Here is a 26,181-nt window from a genome sequence, read left to right as displayed (position 1 = left end):
GGCTGGGAAGGACAGCCACGGGTGGCAGAGCCCATAGGGTGCAGGCAGCTCCCTGCACACAAAGCCACACCAGGATCAGCACAGAGCAGTGAACCACTCCGACGTGTGCTCCACCATCAGGAAAGGCTGTGACACGTGAGCTTCTTCACTGCACTGCAGCACACAGCAGCCAGCAGGGCAACAGCTCCCAGCCAAGGGCCGGGGAGAGCTGCCCAGCTGCCATACATGCCCCACTTCCACCACTGATAAGGTTTCCCCAGGAGACAGGAGTTATCTTCATCTGCACAAAGCCATGGAGCTCAGCACCTCCCTCCCTTTGATTGCTCTTTGAGTCAATGGTTAAAATGAAGGCTTTCCTGCACATGGTATTTTATCCGAGCGGGTTGCTTCCACGGCCTGTTAATTACAGCCTATCTGTCTCCATAAAAAGCACTGAAGAATGGCTCTTGTGGGGCTGCACAGAGCTTCTGATCACCCCACGAGCATCAGATTGCAGCTGGGAAGCAGCTGACCTGGGCAGCAGAGCTCCTCGCTGTCTGGGCAGCACAGAGGTGGCCCTGAAGCTTCAGGATCTGCTCACTTTTGTCTCCAGAATACTGTTTTTCAATGCCATTGGAAATCAGACAGCTGCCTCTCCCACCCCACTGCTGCCTACTGGAAACATGCACCTGTGGGTTGGTTTGTTTTTTTAAGATACATGGCAAGAAGATAATGAGCTCAATAGAACACGATTTCCCTACCCCCTTCCCTCACACAAAGGTAAAAACCTCACCTATAAGTCTAGAAACATGCAGGTTTCCTTCTACTTCATGTTTGTGTTTGAGTCTGGAGTTAGCTTTCTAAAACAGTGTTTCCCAGACACTGCCATCCTGCTGCAACCAGAGTGCTACCAGGGATGGATCCATCCCATCCCATCCCATCCCATCCCGTCCCATCCCATCCCGTCCCATCCCATCCCGTCCCATCCCATCCCATGGCTCCTGGCCCCATGGATCCTGCAGAAATCTGGGGAATGGGACACAGTAGCAGCACAGCTGCCTGGGATCCCCCCTCAGGGGGGGCCACTTGACTCTGGCTTACCCTGCAGCTGACCCCTGCACTACATCCAGCCCCACAGAGCCATCTGCCCTGGGATGCACACAGCCCTGGGATGGTGCTCCAATCACTGCAGCTCCCAGAGCACAGCAAAGGCGCAGAGCAGCAAACCCCCATCTGCCAGAGCTGCAAAGCGAGGCCTGTCTGCAGGGACAACAGACAACACATCACCCTAAGTGCAGAGCCTGCCTGGGGGAGGGGGCACACCTCGCAGGCTGGAACCCATTCATATCAGGGGAGCAAAAATACACAGCACCATGTGCACCTTCCCACTTCAAAGCAGGGGTTTGGCACTACGGATTGATTGGGTTCGATGGCTGTGGGGTTTTGGGAACACCCACATCCCAGCTGGACCTGGTGCGTGCAGTAAGGAAACTGGGGGCTACTGGGAAGGAACACTGATGGCATGAGAGCTGGCTGCTGCACGCTGCACTGTCAGGAGCAAGGAACAAGCCTCAGGGATGGGAACACGTACCAAGTACAACAGTGGTGTAGCAAAGCACCTCTAGATCTGTGAGAATCCAAGGCTGTTTTCTCACCCCGCTGCCACTGCAGGGATTCATTTGGGGGCAAAGCATCCGCACCAAAAATCAGGGCTGGTTTGGTGCTGGTGTCACATGGTGTGGAGGCACCGGCACCGCATCAAAAGCCTCCTGTGTCTGTTTGCTGAGCGGGCTCCCAGCCCTTAATAAGGGCTGGATTGTGATTTCCATCGCCTGCTCTCAGGCTGTGTGCAAGGAGGCATTGATCCCACCGAGTTAACAGTCATCCCCCCATCAGCTGCCTCGCCTGCAGCAAAAAGGAATGGGGAAAAAGCAGAGCCCCAAGTGCTGGGGGGGGGGGGGGGGGGGCTGGGGCATGGCACAGAGCAAGGAGGGGTCCCTCAGCTCTGAGGGACAACATGCAGAGCAACGCTGTGGGGTGGGAGGAGGGGAAAGGTGAGGGCTGGAAGCTGCACACCCCATATCCACAAACAGGAGAGGTCGTGTGCAGCACCTGCATGGAGCTGACACAACAGGCCACGCACTGCCCGGCTGTCAGCAAAGGGCTGGGGGTGTGTTTGCCACCATTGCTTCACACCCCCCCCCCCATTTCTGCTTTTCCACTGCTTTCCTTTTCCAACTACGTGTGGCCACAGCCGTTCCCAATCAACTCGCAGTGATTTTCAGGCCACAGGACTGCGGGGTTTTGTTTCAAATCATTCCCAGATCAGCTGCTGGGGGCTGCTCCTGCAGTGCAGAGCGGGGACAGGAGCAGTGCTGCAGGGAGGGGGGGGCAGAGAAATGCAGTCCTTTCAGCAACAGCCGTTGCTATTGGTGCTCCTTGATGGCTTTCTGGGGATGCCATGAATTCACCATATGCTTCTGATTAAGGCACTATGGAGCGTGCTGGAAAGAAACGAAGTTTGGGGGATGTTTCCCCACCCCAGCAGAGTTCCCTTCAAACACTGAAGTCAGTGCCAGGGGTGCATTGCATGCATTTCCTTCTTGATGCAACTGAATTCTTGCAGTCTTTGCTCAACAGCTCCTGGTTACAGTTCTGTAAGGAGGGATAACCTCACACACCCCACAGCCATCAACTCTGCTACTTCCCACTCCACTGACGGGTGTTTAGGAGTGCTTTAAGGGCTCCTGAGAAGTGCACAATCGAATTTAAAAGCAAAAAAGCAGCAAGGCAGTATTACCAAGAGTTCAGAAATGGGTACTGAACTAAGGGCAACACACAGGAGAGCAGAACCCAGCTTACCCGGAGCAGTCACAACGCATCAGTCAAACTGCATCACGGGATTAGCAGCATGCCCTCAGCCTCGGGTTTGCTGTGGACACTCAGAGGTGTCGCTCAGCCCCCGAGCACCAGATCAGCTGTTTGCTGCACAATCAGTTCTCACCCCTCCATCCCATGCTTCATCCCATAGCACACAGCCTCTGTGCAGCCTCGGGGTGCAGCTGAGCCAGGGCAGCACGTGCTGGGGTCCTGCAGAGCTGCTTTGGCTGCAGCACAATGCTGCTCGTGATGCTGAGTGCTGGCTGCAGCTCATCTCTGAGCCAGCATGCTTGTGATTGAGGTGGATTACAGCACAGGCAGCAGCCTCTCCTTAGGAGCAGTTCAGAAGGGTCTGCTTCATTGTCCCCAGATCACTGCAGACAAAGACGCACAGATGCTGCCTCTCCCTGAGCCTTTCATTCTGAACCCGAGCCATGAATAGGTTGATTTATCCTTTCTCAAGGATCATTTTAGACTCAGAAAACGTTCAACTCCCTGTAAAGAACAAAGCTTCCCTATCTTAAAGAAATCCAACATTTTGCCTTAAATAATGAGGAATTAGACCTGGGGCAGATTCCTCACCAAAGTGTGGAACTACTCAGGTCCAACAGAGAGGTTGTGGATGCCCCATCCCTGCAGGCATTCAAGGCCTGGATGAGGCTCTGGGCAGCCTGGTCGAGTGGTTGGCTACTCTGCCCACGGCAGCAGGGCTGAAATGAGACAATCTTCAATGACCTTTTCAACCCAGGCAGTTCTACAATTCTATGAAAACTGCACTCTTTTCACAGTGAGGTGACAGAGCACTGGCACAGGCTGCCCAGAGAGGTGGTGGAGTCTCCTTCTCCGGAGACATTCAAGACCTGTCTGGATGCCTACCTGTGCAACCTGGGCTAGGGAGCTGCTTTGGCAGGAGGGTTGGAATAGATGATCTCTTGAGGTCCCTTCCAGCCCCTACAATTCTGTGATTCTGCAGCTGTGAAATAAGAACAGTGGTCCTGTGAGCACCACCCTGCAGAGCAATGGCCCTTCAGCCCCTAAAAGCCACACTGTGGTGGCACACATGTGCCCTCCCCATTCTGCAGCAGTCTGCCCCAGGGAGGTGCTCCTGGCCATTGGGCTGCAAAGCCCACCAGAGGCAGCCCTGTCTTCTCTGCCCTTGGGCACACGTGGGACACGGCTGCAGACACAGCAGATGCTCTCTTCCCATGCATGCAGCACTAACCATCTACTGACCTCAACAGAATGAAAGAAATTGAACAGAAGGAGGAAACGGAAGTGAGGAAGGCCCAGGAAGATGCCACGTGCCAGCCAACAGGGCTGGGTGGGGACCGCATCACCCCTGACAGAGGACAGGACCCTGCAGTGGCATTTTGCAGGTTCACATCCTCACATCCACATCCACACACACATGTCCTGCACCACCTCCTGCTCACAGGAACACGATCACCAGGAGGGACCACTCCACTGCCTCTTAACAGTGTCACTCACAAAGAGGAGCAATCATTTCACCCAGAGAAGCCAGCAGCCGAGTTCCACGTTATTCCCCCCTGCACTGCAGCGAGGACAGTCACCCTGCTTCAACTCCCCAGAGCACCAAAAACAAAGCAGGCAGTGCCAGCTCTTTGCTGACGGGGGGAAATCTCTTTGCCACAACATTGGTTAATTAGAGAGCTGGAAAGGGTCTGGTGATGACAGTGCCTTCTTTGTGCTGCCTGCTTATTTATTTATTTTAAAGTACAGTATGAGCTTTTTGAGAGGCCCCATGTTTTCTCTGGCTCGGAACAAACACCATTACCGAGCACAATCAGCATCCTGATGGGAACAAAGGGCTCAGCACCAAGTTGTATCCCAGTGGGAAACATGGAGGGGGGCACGGGGCTGCGGGATGGCACAGCCACGTGTCCAACGTGGGGGTACCTGGAGAAGGTGCTCCACTTAGTGAAGCAGCTGTGCTGACAGACAGCACAGAATACAGGCAGGCAAGCAGAGGACTAGGAAGCATACTCTGGTAGAAGGGAGAGATGCAGTGGCTTTGCTCTTTGCTCCGTGCCAGTGCAGGATTGTGCACATTGCCAGCAACAAGAGATGCTGGGAGCAGGCTGGCAAGCTGCAGCATCCCGAGTCAAAGAAGCACTGGGACAACTGAAGCTCAGAGAAGCTCTGGGAAGGCAGATCCACATTCACACTGCTCTGCTACTCTGCTGAAATCACAAAATTCAGCTTGTGCCTTTGGACTTCTGGTACAGACAACCCCTACTCATAGAGCTCCCGCATGAAATTACCCCGTGCCACAGCTACAGGCTGTATTACAGAGCTAAGTTTCAAGTTACTTACTACAGCTTCCCTCACAGCACAGCAGTATTTCAGCTCTTCCTTTGCAGCTGTTGACAACAGCTGTGAGAACGGACACAAGTGCAGCTCCTGCCCCGTGGCTCGCAGGCCTCCGCGAAGGGTTCGCAGAGTGAGCCGAGCAGATAAGCACAGCTATCAGGCACCACAAAGACAGCAGGTGCAGAGCCACGCCGAACAGCAACCCGGGTGCAAAGCCAGGAACGAGCTGTGCTATGGGACTGCGTGCTGATGCGGGCTTGCAGCACGTTTTTTAGCTGCCTTGGGAGAGGAAACACGTCGCGCTGTCTGCATACGTTCGTTTCCCCGTTGGGAAGCATGGATCCCAACACACCGGCACTGAACCGCCATCAGGGCAGGGACGTTCCCCAGCGTCCTCCCTCACTTACTGTGGGATCCGTCCATAGGGAGCACTTGGCACAGTCCTGGCAGGGAGCACCGGGCGAGCGGGGGTGCTGGCAGAAGTGGTCGTAGCCGTTGATGGCAGCCCGGCACAGGTAGCACATCTGCGCGCCGCAGCGGCACGACATGCGGTTGCAGCCCTCCGATTTGATCAGGCCGGTCCCACACTTGTGGCATTTTCTGATTCGGGCAGCTGTCATTTTCTCTTCTCTGCGACACAAAAGAGGAGAGGGAGGAGGATCAGAGAAGGGGTGCAGTACCATTCCTGCCACACCATCCCAGCAGCCCCGCTCCCGCTTCTTTCCTCCTACACCATCTCCACAGTCCGCCGCTGTTCCAAGGAGGTCTGGGCTCAGCTCCACTTGGAGCCAGCCCACGACAACTCGAGAACAAATTAAGTGAAAGAAAGTCAATGGCAGCCTGCGTGCTACAGCCCCGAATTCTGGTTTCCATGAGAGCCAAAGCACAGCGGTGCCGGGCTCCGGATCGGGAGGAATTCACACCGTAAGTCAGGAGAGCAAAGGGCGCACGGATTCCTGACTCAGCTGCAAAGAAATACAGTCAAGGAGATAAAGCTCGGGAAAAGCAAACTGCTCTGGCCATCTGCTAGCTAGCTTTGTGCCCGGCTGTTGCTGCAGCTACAGAGATGCCACGACCACGGAGACTGTCTCCAATCCTGGCTGCTGCGCTGCAGATTTCTTTGGTTTCCGTTAAATTTCAATCAGTCGCTGAAAAATAACCGCAGCTTTCCCCGCTCGGTTTTCCCAGGAAGATTCTCTGCATAAGTCCTCCAGAGGTTACTGCTCTAGGTGCAGGAGGGCAGGGAGGGGTGTGAAGGCAGTGCAGGGTCGGCACTGACACGCCCTGGGCTCAGGGCAGTGCTGCTTTGGCACAGAACCGGAGGAAAGCACCGGTCACTTAATTAAAGGACTTAGGAATACACGTTGTCAGCCTGAGGGCCAATTTTCTGACCGCTGGGGATCACGTTACAATTCAATTCGCAACCGAGATGTGAAATTCGATGACAGCAGAGGGAAGGGACTGCGTTTGGATGGAGGGAGGCACGGCCCCCTTGGCTGTGCTGACCCTGCAAGCACACAGCCATGAGCCAGCGTCTCCACCCAGCTGCCCCAGGGGATCTGCAAAGCCAACATGTGTTTGGAGGATCCCTGCAACAAAGCAGGCAACAGCACGGCCCCTCAAACTGCTCCCTCTGCAAAACCAGAGGAGCAGTGAATGGCAAAGTGGAAAAGCAAGCAGCCAGAAGTGGGAATTTCAGCTGCCTTGCAGCTACACCAAGCTCCCCAGCAGCTATATCCAGCACGGCGCATCCCCGGGCTTTTGGAAACAGGCTAAGAACAGACAGGAAGGAAAAAAAATCAACTCGAGACCGACTGCTCTGAGAGGCAGCTGCTCTTCCCTCCCCTGCTCAACAGGATGCTGCTGATGCAGACTTTTTTTGGAAACTCTGAGCGAGGCAGGAAGCTTGGCCTGAGCTCCAGCTGTGCTTCCCTTTCCTGACGCAGGGCTTCAAAAGGAAGCTTTCATTGTCTCGTGCAGTGCAACTCACCTATCTGCTGCAACAATCTGCCAAAGGTTTTGAAACTGATTTTTTTTTTCCACATTAGGGACACGACAACTTGTTTCTCGTCCTTCTCACCCCTCTTTCCTATGGGGAAAGGAGTGGCAAGAGAAAATCTGTAACAACATTTTGCACTAAAGCATGGGCTGCGGGATGAGCAAGCAACAGTCATTCAGCTTCCAGTGGTGGAGCTTTCCAACCTCTACTCATACCAGACAGGCTGAATCAGAGAGGAAAGGATTGGGCAATGCAGGCAGCTCCCACTGGACTGTGCCAAACATGCAGCCCCACGACTCAGCTCTCACTTGTTTCCTGCAGCCAGAGGATTTTGTGGTGTACTGCAGCAAGGAGAGAAACGAGGCTTCTAAAGACGTCAGGGAAACACTGGAGCATTTCAGAAAGCGATTCTAGTTTGTAACTAGTTTGAAACAGGGATGAGCACGGCCCCTTCCACAAAGTCAGAAAGCAGTAGGTGAGTAAGCCACGCTTCAGCATGTTATCACCAGTCGAGATTTTCAAACAGTACTGAGCTACTCTGAGTCGATGAACATCTCTGCCTCTGCACAATACCTTCATTCTCCCCAAGGTGAATGGAAGCAAGACACAGCAGGCTTTCTCACCTCTTGAGAGGCTCTGCAGGTGCCGGCCTGTGAGACACAGAGCCAGCCAGAGCAACAGGCCAGGCTGCAGACAAGTCTCCCACGTTCTCAGGTTACCACCTGGATCCACTGCCAATTACCTTTCACAGAAAGAAATCCCATCCTAGGGGCTGCCTGCCCCCTGGAGCTTGAGGTCTCCAGGACACAATGGGAGGCATTGACACCCAGCAAGGCCTCAGGGCTTCAAACGTTTCCAGGAACAGCTAAGTTGCTTATCCCTTTCTCCACACCAGTTCTGTGCCTGTTGTGTCGCTGCTACGGTTTTATCCACTCCTAGTTTGTGCCAGTTTGTGGGGCTTACTTACATGGATGTCCTATACTTGATGTCGTCCTTCTCAGCCAGCTGCTCACATGTGAGGTTCATATGCTCCTTCCACAGCCCCTGGCACTTCCGACACGTTTCCTGAGGAAGATAACAAGCATTAAAGGATGAGTTGACCCAGCATGCTATTAAGAGCATCGGGGATTGGAACAATTCCCATCTCTTTCCCCAATACTTTGCAGATTCTCAGTTGAGGATGGGGCTGTGTATATGTATGATGCCCTGGAGGGTTTGTTCTCCACTAAAGACCCAAACGAGTCCACCAGTAACAGGAGCAGTGGGGTCTCCAAGGCATGAGAACCCAGGAACAAAACACAACCAGAGCTATCTACAACAACATAAAGTATGTCTGTCAATACTAGCCCACCTAAAAGTCACGGAACAGCCACCAGGTCAACTGCTAACCTCCAGCAGCACGCTGCCAAAACAAAAACACGATGCTAAAGGTCAGCAGGCTTGCGTGCCTCCTGACCCAAACCTTTCCCCTTCACACAAGGGACTTCTAGTTCAGCACATGCTGCAAAGCTTGCTGGTGTTTTGTGGCTGCATCAGGAACTCTCCTTCACCCCCCAGGCACGAGAGTCTATATTCAGCTTTGTAAAACCTCACTAAATAAAGTTAGAACAGCTTACATGAGTAAACAGCTTAAAAGCAGGATGTGGACTCACGTCCATAGAGCAGAGGTGGCATACGTACAAATATTTATGAATTTAACCAGAACAGCTGAACTAAATTTAAAGCAACTGAACTCTCTTGTTCTTACAAAGTCTCCAGCTCCAAGGCTCAGCCTGCCTGGTAGAGCTGCACGGAGCAGGAGCTGAGGAGGCACTGCTGCCAAGGGAGCTTGGACTAACACTGGGACACAGTTGATTTTTCTCGTTGGCCGTCCAAAGAAAACATAATTTTGTTTTGGGTCAAACAAGAGATTTTTCCTTTAATTTGAGGAAGATTAAAAAGCATCCAAATCAAACTTGGAAGGAGCACACGTTTCGTGATCCAACTGTTTCATCTTCAGGATGGCTAGGACTCAGGCTTTAAATCCAACCTTCTCCCCTGGCAGGAACACCACGTGGCTGCAAAGCATCCTCTCCCCCTTGGCCACATGGTCCCAGCAGCCCTGCCCTGCTGTGGTCATACAACTGGAGCACCATGACATCCTTGAGAGCAGATTACCTTCACTTCATCTAACAAATTGGACATTCAGAGACTGCATGCCACAATTAGCTGTTGTCTGATCGAGTTCTCCCTAGCTCACAGACACACGTAAGCAGCAGCACGCTTTTGATTGCCCATCAGACAAACAGGATGGAGACCAAAGCTTCCAAGGAAGTCGTCCCTAGGAGGGTGCCATGTGTTGACTTGTTTATGTTTGTGCTCGCTGTGAGATGCCTCACAGCTTGTGCTTTCATCTCAGGAATTAAGGGCCCCTCGTGCAACTTAGCAGGATACATTGCAGGGCACGGGGCTGTAAGGAAGGGGAGAGCTGAGCATCCCAAAGCATCACAGCCCTCCACGCAGCGTGGCCAGGAGCCTCCCTCCCCTTTCATTCACCATTCAGGCCATCTCAAGATCAAAAGTGCTGGAAGGCTGTGCACACTAAGGGTTAAAACCAGCCGCTGGAGCCCTGCTACGCAGAGCCACTTTCACATGCCAGCAACAAAGATTTAACAGCTTTTTGCCAGAAGGGTTGGCAGGCTCTCCAGCCAGGAGCCTGCAGTTCCCAACTACTTAACTCCAGGAGCCTCTTTCGCTGCCGAATTAAGATGCCTGTCCACAGCAAATGGTGCTGCTCAGGCTCTGGTACCAAGCCCTCCCCTTTGCCTCTTGTCATGACCACCATCCTCTCTCCCAGTGCCATGGTTATTTAAAAACAACGCCTTCCTTTGAGCAGCAGCTGCTGCTGTTTGCCACACAGTTGTCTCCTACAGCCAGGAAAACAGATTCCTTGACAGCTGAGGAGGAAGGGAACAGACACAGCATGCAGCCTCCCAAACCCCGCAGCACTCCTCCATTTGGGCAAGGTGAGTTTCATGAGTGCTGGTTATGTGTGGGACACACATAGGGCCCTGCCTGTGGGGAGCTGTGGCTGAGCACCCCAAAGAAAAGAGCCCCACAGCTTTGACTCCTGGCCCCAGCTGGGTACACCCCCTACCAGGTACACCCCCTGCCCCAGCCACCTCCTCCCAGCTTGAGATAGGACAGATGTGACGATGCACGAGCTGCTGCCAGAGCTCCACACAACTCCCCTCCCTGCTCACCCAGCACAATGGCCCATTGTCTGTGGGGACAGGAGCTCCAGTTGGGTGCCCCCTGCACAAAAGCCCACGGTGCAGGCACAGGGAGCTGCTCCAACACTGCAGCCACGGTCACAGCCATCACCTGAGAACAGAAGAAGGATCTCGTGCATTTGCATGCTTCCTTGAATCAAACCTGCTCGGCCGAAGGGAGGTTTTGCACCTCTCCTGCAATAACAATTCTGATCTCGACAGAACTGCCACAGAGGGCTCTTTCATTTTAGAAACAGCTTTTTGCTTGATAAGGAAACGCACTCTGCCATTTCCATATTAATGAACCTAAACACACAGTAGGATGGCTGATTCTCCGCAGCCGCCCTAGATTATCTCTATTGTATAACCTTGGCACCAAGACAGGCTACTGCACGGCAAGGCAGCTCTCAACCCACACAAAGGGGGAACGCATCCTTCCCACCCCCCACAGCTTCCACATCCACCCCCCAAACCCAAGAGGCCATCCAGCTTCTCCTTCAGTGCCCTGTGAGCAGGGAAAGCACGCTTTATTTGGGTTTTAGCTGCGTTTCAGTTCAATTCCTCGTGAATCCATTGCATTTCTCCTGCAGTTCCCAGCCCACTCCAGCAGGCAGGTACAGTTATACAGCCCACGCCTCAGGTTTGGCACTGGGAACTGTGCACAGATGTAGGAGATGAAGCATCTCCTGCCTGCTGCATCTGCCCCAGCCTGGCAGGCAGCCTGGGACAGCCCACAGGGCACTGGGCTGGGACAGGAGAGGGGAGGATGTGATGGAGAGGTACCATCACTCGGTAATCTCCTCGCCGTGCAGCTGTTAGAGGCAGAGCTCTGTTTCCTCTCTTTGGCCGCCAGGAAGCAGCGGGATTAACACAAACACGTTTGGGTTCAGGAGGATCCTTTGTTCTCAGGGTCAGCAGCTTTCTGTGCTCAGGGGCAGCCTGGCTTGGGGCAGCTCGAGCTTCAGCCATCACAACCTTTGAAAGCCCCTCTTAATTGCCCCTGCACCTAACGAAGGTGGAAGGAAACGTGTTATGGGAACGGGCCTCCCTCAGCACTTCCACTGCTCCTCGCACAGCAGATGCTGCAGTTTTAAAACACAGCCCAGACTTATTTTCTTTATGTCTCCACCCTCGACTAAAAATAACCCCATGAGCTCCAGCCCACGTATGGGGGAAGAAAGCCCCGAGTCCTCAGCATCCCCCCAGCCCCAGGCTGCTGCCAACCTGGGCGAGCTGCACGGGTGGAAACAGAGGATGCAAACAGAGCAGGGGCTGTTTGCACAGCCCACGGCATTCCCGCGTGCCTGCTGCTTCTGGATGAGTGCACACGAAGCCATTTACTGACTGAGCAAAATGCAAAGAGGGGCGGCCAAGAAATAAAACAGGCAAAGGGCTCAGCGGAACCAACAGGCAGCACACGGGGCTGTCATCGCCGCCCTCCAGCTCGCAGCAGTGGCTCTGAGCACAGCCCAGTGCTTCCTTAACTCTCCATGTGCTGTTAATTAAATCCTCCTGCTGCTGCCCCGCGGGTCCCCACCAGCCCCCACTGATGGACACATGGGGACACTGGTGGCCGTGCTCCCTGCTGCGAGCCAAGGGGAGGCGAAGCACATCGCAGCCCTTCGATGCTCGCTGAGACCCAGATCGATTCCCTCCTCCTTCCTGCTCTTAGAGACACAATAGTGCAGGCTAACCTCAAACCAGCCAAGTTTTACCCCGAACCAGATGTGAAGGCAACAGGCTCAGAATAGCAACTCCACACTGTGCTGGTTTAATTAAAGGGCGGCAGCTCCCAAGCAGACGAGTTAATGGGAAAGCACCGAGGAGCACACAGCCTTCCTGCCCACTGAGAGCACACTGCACTGCCCTCATCTAAAAACAGGCACAGAAGTGACTAAACGAGAGCACAGCCAGCACCAATAAGCTCTTGTGAGCAAGCTCCCACAGGGCTCCTCCTGGGATTTCCTACATAAGCTGGGATGGAGAGGATACAACCCGGCCCGAGATGATCCATTCAGGAGAGAGCCAGCTCCATGGGTGTACAAATTGGAGAAGGGACTGCAGCTCTGCAGGCACTGCTCCAAGAACTGACACTGCTCCCAAACACACAAAAGCTGCGTGGCGTGGCGTGGCAGGACGGGCAGTGATGAAGCAGTGGGGGGAAATCAACGCGGGGTGGTTTCCTCCTCCTCCTCCTCCTCCTCCTGGAGCAGTTACTCGGGCAGTGCTGCCGCTCAGCGGCTGCTGCTCACACCGCAGCGCTGGGAGATGGATGCTGCTGCTGGGAGAAGCCCGAGCACACCAGTGCCTCCCTGCCTTGCACAGCCCTGGTTTATTACAGTAGGAGTAATAAAGCAGAGATGCAAGCTCTGGACCAGTCCACTAGTCTCTATGGATGTGCCAGAGGGGAGATACAAGCAGAGTACTGCGGGTGATGGGGAGGCAAAAGCTGGATAGGGAAAATCCACACTGATACCTGACACACATCAGCTGTGTTGCATAAAGCTCTTACAGACACATATTGAACAATGCTACCAGAAGCAACAGCTCCAGCCAATATTCTTGTTAAACTGCCCACCCTCAGAGCACTGCAGACACGCGGTGTCCTTCTGCTTCCAGCAGTGCATGGGGAGGGTGAGGATGCCTACAGGAGGCAGGCAGGTGCTGAGCTCTGTGCCATCCAAGTCAGTGTTTGGCAACTCCTGCCCCAGGTGGTGGCACACTCATGTCTGTGTTATCCGTGATTTAGAATCATGAAGGTTGGGCCAACCCCAACCCATCCCACCATAACCAAACCACCAGAACAGCTCCAGTGGCCTCACCACTCACTGGGCAGCAGTGCCAGTGCCTGAACACTCACCCAGAGAAGAAATGTGCCCCTAATACCCAACTGAACCTCAGCAGGAGCAACTCGAGGCCATCTCCTCCCATCCTACATTTACCAAAACATCTATCAAAAACCCAAGCAAGTTTTTCCTCCCCCCAGAGCCCAACTCAGCTTTAAGGGCAGATTAGTGGCAGTTTAGTTGTGGTAGTTAGGCACACAGAACAGAAATATCTGCAGCTTCACACAGGACGTGCTGTTCTGCATCAGTATCACACAGTGCTGGCCACAGGGGTAACTGCTACACGAGAGCCTGCTTGCTGCTAGCCTGCCAGAACACACTCAGGTTAGGAGGAACAGCCCTTCTGTTTACAGGATCGTGCTTTAATTTCATCTTGTCAGTAACATTAATTATAATTGAGGCAGTGCAGGTAGAGGAACTCAGCCCTCAGTCACGTCGTGAGGGTGGGTTGAACACAGACCTCATGTGTTTAAATCAGCATACCTGAAGGCACAGGGCAGGGAGCTAGAGAAACTCAGTACATGCTATTGGAGCCCTGTGTGCAGCCGTTAACCACACACTGTAGAGCTGCAGGACTGACTGCAGATAAGGGCCATGCACCTTCCTGGCCACAGTTAATAATGAAATACTAGTGGATGGGTTCAAAGCTCTCAGTGCTGACCCTCCTGCATCGTCCCCACTGCAGATTGCCTCTCTCCATTTGGCAGAGGAGATCTAAGAGGTTATCAGCTTAATCCTATACACAGCCTTGCAGAAAACGGGATGCTGCTTCCAATGGCTCGGGCCCTTAATCATGAAATCTAAGCAGGGCTGAATAATAACAGCGAGAGTAGCTGTGTGGGATTGGTGGAACAATGGGACAGTGATGCACTCAGCTTGGCAGACAAGCAGCTGGCTGTAAAGGATAACTCCAGGGGCTGCACCCAAAGATAGCACCATGGTTAAGGTGTTACGATGGCAGCACCTTATCTTATTCGCAGAGATATCTGCTAACGAAGCATTGTAAGGCTGCAAGGAGGAACCATCACTGAAGTTAATTTTGAAACTTCCCTCTTACACCACCACATGGCAAAACAATCCCCTACCTCACCCCATGCAAATCCCTACCCAGGGCTGCAGACAGCCTCTCCCAGCCCTGCTGCCCATCTCCCTTGAAAGCTGGGGGAGAGGGCAGCATTATGTACAAAAGGATCACACTAGGAACCCACTTCCAGATGTCCTCTCCTCCATCCACAGTTGTGTTTATGTGGTCACTTCCGAGAAGCCTCTGCAATACAGCAATTCTGACAGTAGTTCAGCAGCAATAGCACAGCTCCTTTCCAATTTAGAGCTTCTTTTTAAGGGTACAGCATAGATGAATGCTGCAGGCCATTGTAACACAAGGGATGGGAGATGAGAACTCTGCGAGCAGGAATGCTATGCTGGTAAGTTGGCAAAATGAAACCTCAGGAACTGCAAAGGCCAGCTTGTTTTGCCAGGGAAATTAACCTTGAAGGAAGGAAAGCCCCACCAGTACGGCGCTCCTAGCTTTAAGCTAGCCATAATAAAAAGAAGTTTTGTTTCAAACACAGAACCCGCAAGGATAAAGAACTACAGGAAAATGAAAGCAAAATGCTCCCTGACATCTCAGAAGTTCAGGCAACTTTTCTTGCTTTCATGTCCACATGGCACAGAGCTCTCTCTTACCCATTCCTCTCCATGCAGGCTGTGTGCAGGCACTAAAAGAGGAGGACACACAGCTCCTGAGTTTGGGCTGCATGAGACACAGAGCGTAACAGACAGCCCTACAGCAGCTATAGCACTCACAGCAGTGAAGCAGAGCAGCCCTCTGACCTGCTCACCTCCACCTTCCAAATTCTCCACCGTGACACCGTGCCATGCTGGGATACACTGGGGGCAAAAGCAAAAGCTGAAGCTGTAAAACCCAAAGCACGGGGCAGAACAGAGTGAGGAGAGGCCATACCCCAGCATGGACACACACCAGGCTGCCTCCCACAGCACCATTCAAATGCCTGTTAAATGAGAAACAGACATCAAGCAAATGAGCGTGCACCACAACAAAGCCCAGCAAAGCATTAAGGACTAATGAGGGAAATGGATGTGCAAGCAGCTGACCAGTTCCTCTTTCAGAGCCCTCAGATGTCACTTTCATTTGCTTTTGCACCTAAAGCACCCACGAGTCCACACCAACAGCTGGGCATGGGTTTGTTCCCCTTTGGTGCTGGGGTGGCAAGGAAGCCCCAGAACTGAAACTTCAGGAGGGCTTCCCAAGCCCTGTGACAGCCGTGTGCTGCTCCAGAGCTGTGTGAGATGCAGGAGCAGGGCACTGGATGGGAGCTGCTGCCAAGGATATTTAAATCCTATCATCTCTTTTGATGCACATTTTTTTAACTGTGGGAGAAAAATCCGGGGGGGTTGGAATAAGAGGGGGAACATCTTGGGCCTGCATAAAGTAATGCTAAGCTGAGTTAGCCCCGAAACAAAAGCTGGTAATGCAGCAAGGCAGCACGCTTCCCTGCAGCCACCTGAGACCAGAGAAGAGTTGGGAAAACGAGACAAACACTGAACCCTGCAACCCTGACACATGTACAGAGCTCAGTGTCGCTTCGAGGAAGGCTCAGCTGAACAGAAGTGTGACGGGAAGAGAGAGCTGCAATGCTTTGTGTTGTGAAATCCCAAGTAAAGCACTTCCCCTTCTGCTACGCTTAGAAACACTGATCAGAAACATCAGCTTCCCTCCTCTCCCTTGCTTCACCAAAGCTCTGCTTTACTGTGCCCTCAGAGGGTAACCCAGCACCGACACAACCGCAGTGTGGGACACTGAGATCAAATCAATGCACTTGGCAATATAAGTATTCAGAAACATGACTGGTTTTGACCATCTTCTCCCCCAGCCCTGGAGCAGTTTACAGATTCTATCCTCTTTTTTCTTGGATCTCTATTGTATAGTTAAGGAAAAAAAAATGCACTCACAAACACACTATTGTTAAAGCAGAGCTGAAGAATGTGCATTTGCTACTGAAAACCATTTCCAAGCTGCTTCACCATCACAGGGGGGACCATTTAGCTCCTACAGACCAGTTGGCAACCATGAGGACGAGGTTATCCATGTGCACAACCCTTCCTGCAGCCATCTGGGAAGGTGCCCAGCCCTGAGACACCTTTCTGGGAGCTGTTACCTGCCATTCACCACAGGACCTGTGATGCGCTGAGATGGGTGAGCCCGCATCCGCCGCTGCTGCCTTGGATGCCCAACTTGTTTGTTCAGAGGTACGTGCAGGGATGACACAACCTGTTTGGCCAGGTGAGAACAGCCCTCCCACTGCCTGCTGGGGGAATGGGGACAGGTTCACTTACCAGGTTCCATCCTGCTCAGGTCTGAAGCCACTGGAAGCAAGGGAGCTCACCAACAGCCCTGGGAACTGGCTCTCCCAGCCAGGTAGCCTTTTGTCTCCCAGTTTCAGAGTTCAAGGACTGAATAAGAACTGAAACTACAGCAGCAGCCAACGTGTTTCACGGGGAAGAAATAAGAGCTGCACCACTTCAAAATGGAGCAGTTGAAACGACTGCCAAACGAACCATTTGCATCTGAGTCGTGAAATGGGATACAAAGCACTTTGTAGCAAGAAACAGGAGATTCACATTATTAGAAAAGTGCTTCTAAGGTTCAAATTTATCAAGCCATTCATGGCCACAGATGATTGGTAAAAGACATCATTGGCTGAAAAAGTTGTCTTTTGGCTCACATCACCATCTGCAATTACCACCCAGAGGGACGTTACCTCTCCTTAGCTAAGGAGTGAAGCCAATGCCCATAGCCTGCACAAAGACCACATTAAATTCAGGATAAAATAGCTCCTTAGAGACCACGAATACAACTATTCAGACGCCCTTAGAAAGCCAAGACACCTCATTTGGTGCAAAACACTGCGGGTAACTGCCACAAAGAGGGTATTGTATTCATATCTAGATTCACTCAGAGTTACCTAGGCTCAATCAGGCCACTGTGGCTGGGCAGATAAACTTTACCCCATGAAATGAAGGGTAGCTAGGATTCCTAATTGCTGTCTTAAGCAACAAGACCAAAGCTTAAGGCATTCCTCAAGCAAACAAACCCAGCACCTCTGGGTAGATGTCGTAACTGGGTTTATTTAAGCCTAGAATTTGCTATGTTGCAAATCCCATCTCCACCCGGAGGGAGTGGGCAAAGCCAACCCCTTCCCCTGCCTGGCTGCCTGCTTCCACCTCTGACCCAGGATTGGACTGGGAGGGAAAACCAGCACTACTGGCCATAAAAGGAAAAGACCCATTCTGTCACATATCTACAGAGGAGAGTCAGCGAGGAGGAACTTCAGCCACTTCCTTAAAACAACAGAAACACCGCAGGCCACCACCGTCACTGCAAGGATTGGAGGGTTTTCCCCACTGCCCACAGGGATGCACATGGATAAAGACCAGAGAAGCACAGCTGGCTGGCCTTAAGGGAGACAAAAGATGAGCAAAACAAAAAGGGGACAGCAGCGAACAGGTAGCAAGGACATCTGGGATGCACAATGTCAGGAGGGGACCAAACGCATCCCTTCCATGCAGCCCTAATTATGCATCTCCCGGAAAACAATGTTGAACAAGCTGAGAATTTCATCCAAATCAGGAATGCGTTTGCCCTTTTAGTTAGGGCATGTTTGTGTTTGCTTAGCAAGCCCACGTCTCTTACATCTGATATTGGTCTGAATTCCTGAGCTTAAAGCAGGCATGCTTGTTCTGCAAATAAGAGCAGGCTGTAGGGATTTGATTTAGAAAGTCTTTTTAAAATGAAAAGGCAAAACAGCATTTTCTTACCTTTACACCACGCAAGACAAGCACACGTGAACCTGCCTACACAAAATGAAGGCTACGTGCTCAGGCCATGCACTGCATTTCAGACATATCCAAAAGCTGACTGCACAATTCCATTTTGTGCTCAGCACTGGTTTCACTTTCAGAATCATCTAAAACAATGCAGCAGGAGTTGGGTGAAAGCCACAAAACTGATCCTGCATCCAGAAGACAAACTGAAGCTTGGGCTCACAAGTCCTATTAGCTGAGCTAATGTCTGCACGATGGCATTCAGGGAGAAAAAGCAGTGAGAGGACTCCAAGACATCCAACACTTTGTGGGGGAGGCTGCCATCGCTGCGAGAACAACACAGCTGAAGCTTTATGTGAGAAAGGCATTCTGAGAGAAAGAGAAAACAGCACAGCTTCATTCTCAGCATCTCAGAGCTTCTTCCCTGCCATGGTTCCCATGTGCATGATGGAGGGGCAGCCCCTTGCCCAGCACAGCCTCCCAAAGTGGGTGCCATACCCCATCTCATCGTCTCCTGCCCCAAAACTCCACAAAACTTTTGTCACATGAGGAGGCTAAAAATAAGCCCTTAAAAAGCCCTCTTATTTTTATACAGTCACAGAAATCACTGGATTGCTTCTAATTATCCCATCCTTCCTCGGAATTTCTATTTGTGCTTAACAAGACACAACAGGCTGCCTCACCACTGCAATCAGCCCACGACTTGATTACAGGCAGCTGGATAAGTTTAGTCTCTCCTCGTGAGCAATTCTGGGAGAACGACAGCTACAAAAAGCCAACACTAATGTGTTCCTTGGGGTATGTGTTAGAAAGGGACAAGCTTACAGCCAGGTGTCAGACCTAAGTGGAAACATGCCTTACAGCAGCCATGCTTAAAAATACAGCTGGAGTTGGACTTAATGATCCTTGTGGGTCCCTTCCAACTCAGGATATGCCATGACTCTTAACAAGAATCCACTCCACCTACACAGGATCAAGGAGATTCCTAAAGAGCCCCAGGAGGTCTGTTGGCATTGCCTGTCCTTTCCATGCGACACAGCCCTGCAGTTTCCTGCAGACAGTGGCAACATGGAGGAATCTGCTCCAGGCACAACAGCAGTATAAATAGCAAGCCATCTGCACCGTGCTGGTGTACCAGCCTGGCAGCTGGAGCCGTGCTGGTAAACGTGCTATCAGAATGTGCACATTCTCACAATATCTCTCAAGTTGCAAGTCAGCAGAGAATTATTACTGGAACTCATTACTACACGTCCAGAGATTTGCATGGAAAACTTGCTGGATGCTTACTCAAACCACGCACAGCTCCTACACGACATCCCTAATGTTCCCTCAATGCCTCAAAGAGAAAAACGTTTCCAGAACTGATCCCCTCAGCCCCACATCCTTCTCCTAAGTTCCATCTCCTGCACACGGAACCTGCCCCGATTCCTCTGCAGCCATTTCACATCTCCTTTGAAAACCCCGAGGCTAGCACCCAGAGAGCCATCCCTTGTGGTTGATGCTGTGGCAAAACGCACATCTGGGTCTGGATGGATACTGCCTCCCACCCTTCCTGGCACCACCTGCCTGTGGCCACACTGACAGCTCCTGCAACATGGGTACAGCCAAATTCCCTCATTTCCACCCTTGCAACTATATCAAGTTTCCCCTTTCATGCAAAGAAGAGAGCTTAACTCGCACAAGGCATTTTTGTCCTTTTTTTCAGGGATACCTGTAGAAATAAAGAGACTGGTTTGCAACAAGTCTGAGCAATGTGACAAAGATTACAGCAGGTGTAGGGTTGGTGGTGGGGGGTTGTTTTGGTTTTTTTTTTTTTTTTGGAAAGACAGCTTAAGAAAAAGAGAAAGATTGCTATTTGCTTGAGGAAGAGCAGATGCAAGAGCAGGGCTCTGGAGCCCTCTAATGGCAGCTTGCTCTCAACTGCCCAGAGCAGAACCCCATGCACACACCCACAGCATCTCTTTGTAGACAGGGTGCATTGCTGGCAGGATAGGCTGGGAAAGAATATAACCTAGCTTGAGGCTGAATTTTTGCTTTCAGAGAAGAGACACAGCACACTCCCAGCTGCCTCCCTGCTCCTGAAGGCAACCTTTGTTCTAAGAGCAATGACAGAAGACAGTGAGGTATAAAAAAAAGCAACGCATGAGCAGCACTAAGACAATTCCAGCACCGACTGCTCCAGTGCTAACCACCTCGGGCTGGCTCTGCACAAATCCCTTCTCAGCAGAGCCACAGAGCAGTCAGCAGTGGGCAGAGGCTGAGCCCTGCAAGTGCTCAAGGAGCACACGGATAGGAATTGGCTTGCTGCTGGTGAGGAGAGCACGGCACTGAAAGGGTTACAACGATTCAACAGCAAGGAAATATTTATGGAGGGAAGATGCTGAGCTGTGCATGTTTCCAGGCAGGAGATGGTTTTAATTTACCTCTTGCAAAGGCTGTGATTATTTGCTGCTGGTTTTTCTTGACAGCATCGCTTGGAGGCTCGCTTGCACCCTCTGCTGTCACAGCTCAGCAGCCGGTTCAGAACAAAACACTCCAAGACACAGAGCTACAAGGAACGCTGCCTCCTGGCAGCCCAGCCTTGAGACGAGCTGTGCTGCCCTGGGGAAAGGAAACCTCATCTCGATGGACTGCCTGCATCACCCCCCGAGGTCCAGAAACCCACAAAGCCCCACAGAAATAAAGGAACCCGTCTTCACAACTAAAACCTGCCAGCTCACGCTGCCTCCCCCGGCATTTAATGCTGAAAAAGACACCTCATGCATTCCTCTACAGCCTTTCAGCTTCAGCTACTTCTCCTTCACTTTGCATTCTATTTGTTTTCCAGGTAACAGTGACTGGATGAGAGAACAGCCTTACGTTGCATCAGGGGAAGTTGAGGTTGGCTATTAGGAAATGTTTCTTCTGAGAGTGATGATGCAGTGGCACTGCTGTCCAGGGAGCAGTGGGGTCACCATCCCTGGAGGTGTTTGAGAACTGTGTGGATGTGGCACTGAAAATAATGGGATATGGTGGGGTTAGACTTGAGGATCTGGGAGGGCTTTTCCAATCTCAGCAGTTCTATGATTGCTTTGCTCATGACCAAGCTGCTGTTGAATGCTGGCTCAATACCAAAAGCAAGCAGCCTGGCAGGATCCCTCTGGGCCCACGTGAGCCAGGTCTGCAGGCTCCACATTTCTGGATGAACAAAGTACCTTGAAAGGAACCATAAATATCTGCCGTGATTTTCTGTTAATCATGCTGTGACACAGCTATTAGGATCACTGAAGTGCTGGTTGATAAGCAGTGGAGTGTGGTGCTGGAGCGTGTCAGGGGATGGCAGTAACATTTCACCATGTCCTGCTGATGTGGATGCCCTGGTGACCTGCACTAATCCACCTGGAAAAATTACTGGGAGGGAAGAAAAGATTCTTAAAACGTGAAGCAGGAGGTGGAACGTTGCCACACGCACCAGCATGTGTAGGTGATGCTAAATCAAACCAGGGCACCACATGACACTGTCTTCTACCTGTATCAAAAATTCCATTTGTAAGTTTTTTTCCCTTCCTCCTCCTCAACCAAGGTATCCAGTTCGATCCAAAGACACCAGGCTGACTCCCAGTGCTGCCTTACTGCTACCTGCTGCATAGGTGCTCATCCACTCACACCCACCAGCAACTCACAACATTCCTCTAGGAAAGGTTGGCCTCAACAGCTTACTGGCAGGCGGGATTTCAACATCCCAGAGAATACTTCTTAAAGTTTAAGCATCTTCTAGCTTCCTGTCACTCTGAACTAAGAATCAGAACAAAATGGTGCAATTAACACCACTATACAAAGAAAGCTCTGCTTCCTCTGACTCCATGCACCCCAGCATGCAAGCCTAAAGACTCCAGCAGCTTTCCTGCTAATTAAGCTGCTTTCTTCCACTTCTCCATGGCAACGTGCTGTGCTTCAGAGGGACTGCCCAGCCCAGATATTACCGACAGCACCTGTGAAGTGACCTGCTGAAACCAGTGCGTGGTGCCCACAGTGCTCCAGGCATAAGCAGGCAGGTGCTCTGAACAGAAAGCAGCCTGGAGGAAAGCAAACAGATCCTGGGAATTCTGCATCTTCCCAACAAGTGTTCGTAATGAGTGCACGTGGGAGACAAGTGAGAGGACCCGGGTCTGTTCTGGTACAGCTGCACCACTGCACAACTCGCTGTGTACAAGTACAGTCCAACCAGAGCTTTCAGTTTTGCACACCCACATCAGTGAAGCCAGCCTTCCCCACACGGCCTGCAGCTCCCAGGGCCTTTGGGCTTCATGGCAGAGACACTGAGCACCCAGCCTAAGACAGTGAGAAAATAGGAGGAACGGTGCAGGGCAGAGCACGGTACGGACACGCTGATAAGTCTCCAGGCACCTGCAGATACCCAGTGCTAAAACAAAACAAAGTGAGGAACAACACTCAGTATCACAGTAACAGCCTCTGATCTGTGTCCAGCCATGGCAACTCCCTGCATATAACAGGACGCAGGTGAAGGACAATGTCTCATACTCAACAGCCACATCATTTAACTTTCAGTGCTCACAGGAGGGAGTGGCAGAGCTAAGAGCCCCAACTAACGCACAGCATTCTGCAGCTCGGTCCATCCCAGCACTCACCAGGCCCTGCTCCCAGCAGGATGCTCCAGCTGCCCTCACTGTGACAGATCTGAGCCAGCTGCCATTGGAGAACACACGTGTGCTTTCACACACGGCCACGCACAGCTACTGCTTCCCAGTCATGTTCCTCCCTTACGAGCTGCACACACTGGGAGTGAGAGAGCTGACTGTACATGACGTGTTTTTATCTACTCACAGAGGTAATGCATAAGGAAAGTGACTGTGAGTGTCACCAAGAGTCCCAAGTGCAGATGAAGAACCTGACTCACACACCTGGGAGCACCTGAGCTCCTAACCCAGCCCTCAGGGCATCACCTGCATTTCCCTACACAACCAGTGATTGGACCAGGACAAGGAAAGTGTAATCATGGCTGAGACACTGCTTGTTAAAAGGACATCTTGAGAGCAGTGCCTGTTTCTGAGCTCAGGGTCAGTTCTACCTCTGTGAGCAGTGATTTGCTTGCAGAGGAGGGCTCAGGCAGCTGCGTTCAGTCTCCTGCATAGAGCAGGGTTTAGTCTGGCAGATGGACATGCTCAGCAAAACTCATTAATCTGTTATCACTTTCACCCACCCACAAAAATCCCAGCGGTCTGAAGTCATGGTTTTCTGACACAGATCTCCAGATCTGTAGCTCGTATGACAGCTGCAACCAGAACCAAGTTCCAGGAGGAAGAAAAAAATTAAGCTTTGTTTAATTACATAGGTCAGAGTTATTCAAGATGGGGATCTCACAGAAAGACAAAAGTTATCTCCCAGAGCATCCAAACAGGATGGCTGTGGCACTCTTTGCTCCAAACATCTGAACCACACCACAGAGGGCCCAAAGTCACGGCCCTACAAAACACTCCAGGAGCTTTCCTTGAAAAGCAGCCCAGGTCTCGAGCAGCACAGCACAAAAACAAGTCTCATTCACATAACCTCATCTCACCGCCCTCTGCTCAGCCCCAAACACGGGAACGGCCACAGCCAGGGCTGAAAACAACCACAAAGCTGCAGGAGTTGGCAAGCTGCTGTCGTGCCTATCTCCATATCTAGAAAGGTTCAATGTGCTCATTCCAGGAGGCCAAGGGAACCTAAATATAGCAGCAGGAGCCAGCCACCGGCAAACAAAGGGGCACGGGATGCAGCACCTGAACTCCATCCCACTCCGACCGCTGCAATCCGTTCCCTTGTTTGGGGAGAGCGTGCCCTGACAAGGCACTGGGATTGCACTCAGAGGGATAATTACACACACAAACTTTAGTGTTACTGTGATACCTCCATCCTAACACCCTCTCTGGGGGATCAGCTCTTTCAGGCTGTTTGTGTCTTTCTCCCCACTCTGACATCTGCTTGCACATAAGTGGAAGCATCCTCGTTGCACACGCTGGGAGCCAAGGACGGCCTCCAGCAGCATTCTCAGCAAAGAGCAGAGACGTGCCCAAGAGCATCTGCTTTGCTTTAACCTCTGCCCTTTGAGGAGGGCCCAGAAAGGGAACAGCCTCCAGCTGCAGCAGGCTCTGCTGTTTGTGTGGGGCTGGGCATCGCGGGGAGGCTTTCAGGACAGAAGAGGCCTTGGGGAGAGATGCTCACCTCTGTGTCTGAATGGCACCTCCATCACTAACAGCCCACGGCGCTGTGTTTTCAGCAGCAGCCCTGGAGACAGACCCCAGTTTCAACAATGCTTTAAGATGTAGCTTAAAGGCACGCACACTTCCAACAGCCAAAGGAAGTCAAAGGAGCCCCTTTTGAAAAAAATAAATAGAGCAATAAAGCATTATCTTGGCAAAGAGTAGGTTAAGGCGTTCAGTGTTATGGGAAGTCAGTCAGTTGGGCTGGAAGGCAAACTCACTTCTCGTTGTCTAGAAAAACGCTGCTCTTTTTAAAAAAAAAAAAGCCAAGAAGATTTGTTTCTAAAAGCTGTATGACCTCACAACAGTGCCAAGTGTGCTTTGCTTCTGGACCCTCACCGCTTCCCTGCGTGTCCTAGGAGGTCCAGCAACCCAGCAGCCAAAACCTGGCTGATGCCATTTCCCCATTTATACCTCAGCTGCCCTCCTGCCACATCCCAACTGATGGGCACACAGAGCTGTGGGGAAGGCAGTGGCAGTGCTCTCCTGGCACTAAGAGGAAAACCCTTCCTAAGCCTCTCACCCTCTATTTGCCCCTTTTAAAGTAAAGGCTAGAGGCGTGCTGGGAGGCAGCTGAGCAGCTAATGGGTGGCTGCAGGATGCAGCTCCCCCTGCCTCGTATTTCAGCACTGATTTATGACAAGTGTACTCACATTGCCATTAGCTGCAGCTCTCTGCTTGACCCCACTGCTTTGAGAGGCGGACTCAGCATTAAACTCCCATCAGCTTTCAGTCCCAGTGACCTCAGCCCCAAAACACGCAATGATGTTTTACATCAGCCTGGTGCATTCCATTAATGCTCCTCCAGCTCGGGACCAGCAGCTGCTCTGCTCACATCAGTAGGGCACGGACACCATTAAGCACCACCTCTGCTTGAAGACCCAGCCTGCAGTTACTGGCCATGGCTGGAGGTGCCCAAGGCCAGGCTGGATGGGCCCTGGGCAGCCTGATCTGGTGGGGGGCCCCCAGGCATGGCAGGGGTTGGTGCTGGATGATTTTTAAGGTACCACTCTGTCATCCCAGGATTTTTACTGGGGAAGCCCAACAGCTCTTAAATACCTCTTCATGCTTGGCACTGCCAGGTACCAGCTGGTCACAGCAAGTTCTCACCCACCTCATTTCCCCAAAGACTCTTATAGAATCACAGCATCACTAAGGATGATCTCTGTGGTCTTTTCCAACAGGTCCAACCACCAACCCATCACCACCATGGCACTAAACCACATCCCTCAGTGCCACATCTCTACAGCTCTGGAACACCACCAGGGACGGTGACCCCACCACTCCCCAGGCAGCAGTGCCAGTGTCTGAACACCCTTCCTGTGAAGACATTTTTCCTAGGAGCCAACCTCTGGCAGCTTACACCTCCAAAAGGTGCAGCAGAACTCTGCCATATTTGTTATTTTCACTGTTCCAGCATTAGGTGTGCATAAAATACCCCAACTCCACCCCACTAGTGGTGGTGGGTATGAGAGTGGGAAGAGAAAACGCTTGCGTGCACTCAGCCTTCTGTAACACACCAGGGACGAGTGACACAATTCGCAGAAACCCTTCAAGGTGGCAACAGCTCTCAGATCAGCCAATTCCATCACAAAGTTCAAACACTGACTAAAAGCATTTCCATCTAATCCCTTTTCAACCAAAGATGAGAAAAGTGAGTAGAAGAAGCTGGCACTGAGTGAGATGATTCAAATCACTCCTTTCCAGTTCCTTAATTCACCTGTTAGGGGACTGCCATAGCTGGGAATTTCAGTCTCAGGAGCAATTAAAGGAAATTAAATTCAAGGAATGAGGCCTTATGCACTCAAAGC

At 51.8% G+C, this 26,181-nt stretch overlaps 3 protein-coding genes across 4 annotated transcripts in view; 1 reads left to right on the top strand and 2 right to left on the bottom strand.

Annotated features, from left to right (window-relative positions):
• TMEM11 (transmembrane protein 11) overlaps window positions 1-26,181 on the top strand; it is a 377,196-nt gene that overhangs the window by 62,257 nt on the left and 288,758 nt on the right. The gene's annotated exons all lie outside the window — the stretch shown is intronic.
• RNF216 (ring finger protein 216) overlaps window positions 1-26,181 on the bottom strand; it is a 59,969-nt gene that overhangs the window by 2,862 nt on the left and 30,926 nt on the right. For both annotated transcript variants that reach the window (XM_065732842.1, XM_065732841.1), the window contains exons 14-15: window positions 8,157-8,254; window positions 5,598-5,820 (exon numbers count right to left, since the gene is read on the bottom strand). In XM_065732842.1, coding sequence (XP_065588914.1) covers window positions 5,598-5,820; window positions 8,157-8,254 — 321 coding nt within the window. The remainder of the gene's footprint in view (window positions 1-5,597; window positions 5,821-8,156; window positions 8,255-26,181) is intronic.
• The window catches only part of PTCD1 (pentatricopeptide repeat domain 1), a 155,338-nt gene continuing 147,620 nt past the window's right edge, over window positions 18,464-26,181 (bottom strand). The window contains exon 9 of the mRNA XM_065732843.1: window positions 18,464-18,480. The gene's annotated coding sequence lies outside the window, so the exon portion shown is untranslated. The remainder of the gene's footprint in view (window positions 18,481-26,181) is intronic.

Source organism: Cyrtonyx montezumae, unplaced genomic scaffold (genome assembly GCF_038088225.1).
Source record: "Cyrtonyx montezumae isolate F1298 unplaced genomic scaffold, pur_monq_1.0 scaffold_16, whole genome shotgun sequence".
In the NCBI taxonomy this organism is placed as follows: Eukaryota; Metazoa; Chordata; class Aves; order Galliformes; family Odontophoridae; genus Cyrtonyx; species Cyrtonyx montezumae.
This window is presented reverse-complemented; position numbering and strand designations above follow the sequence as displayed.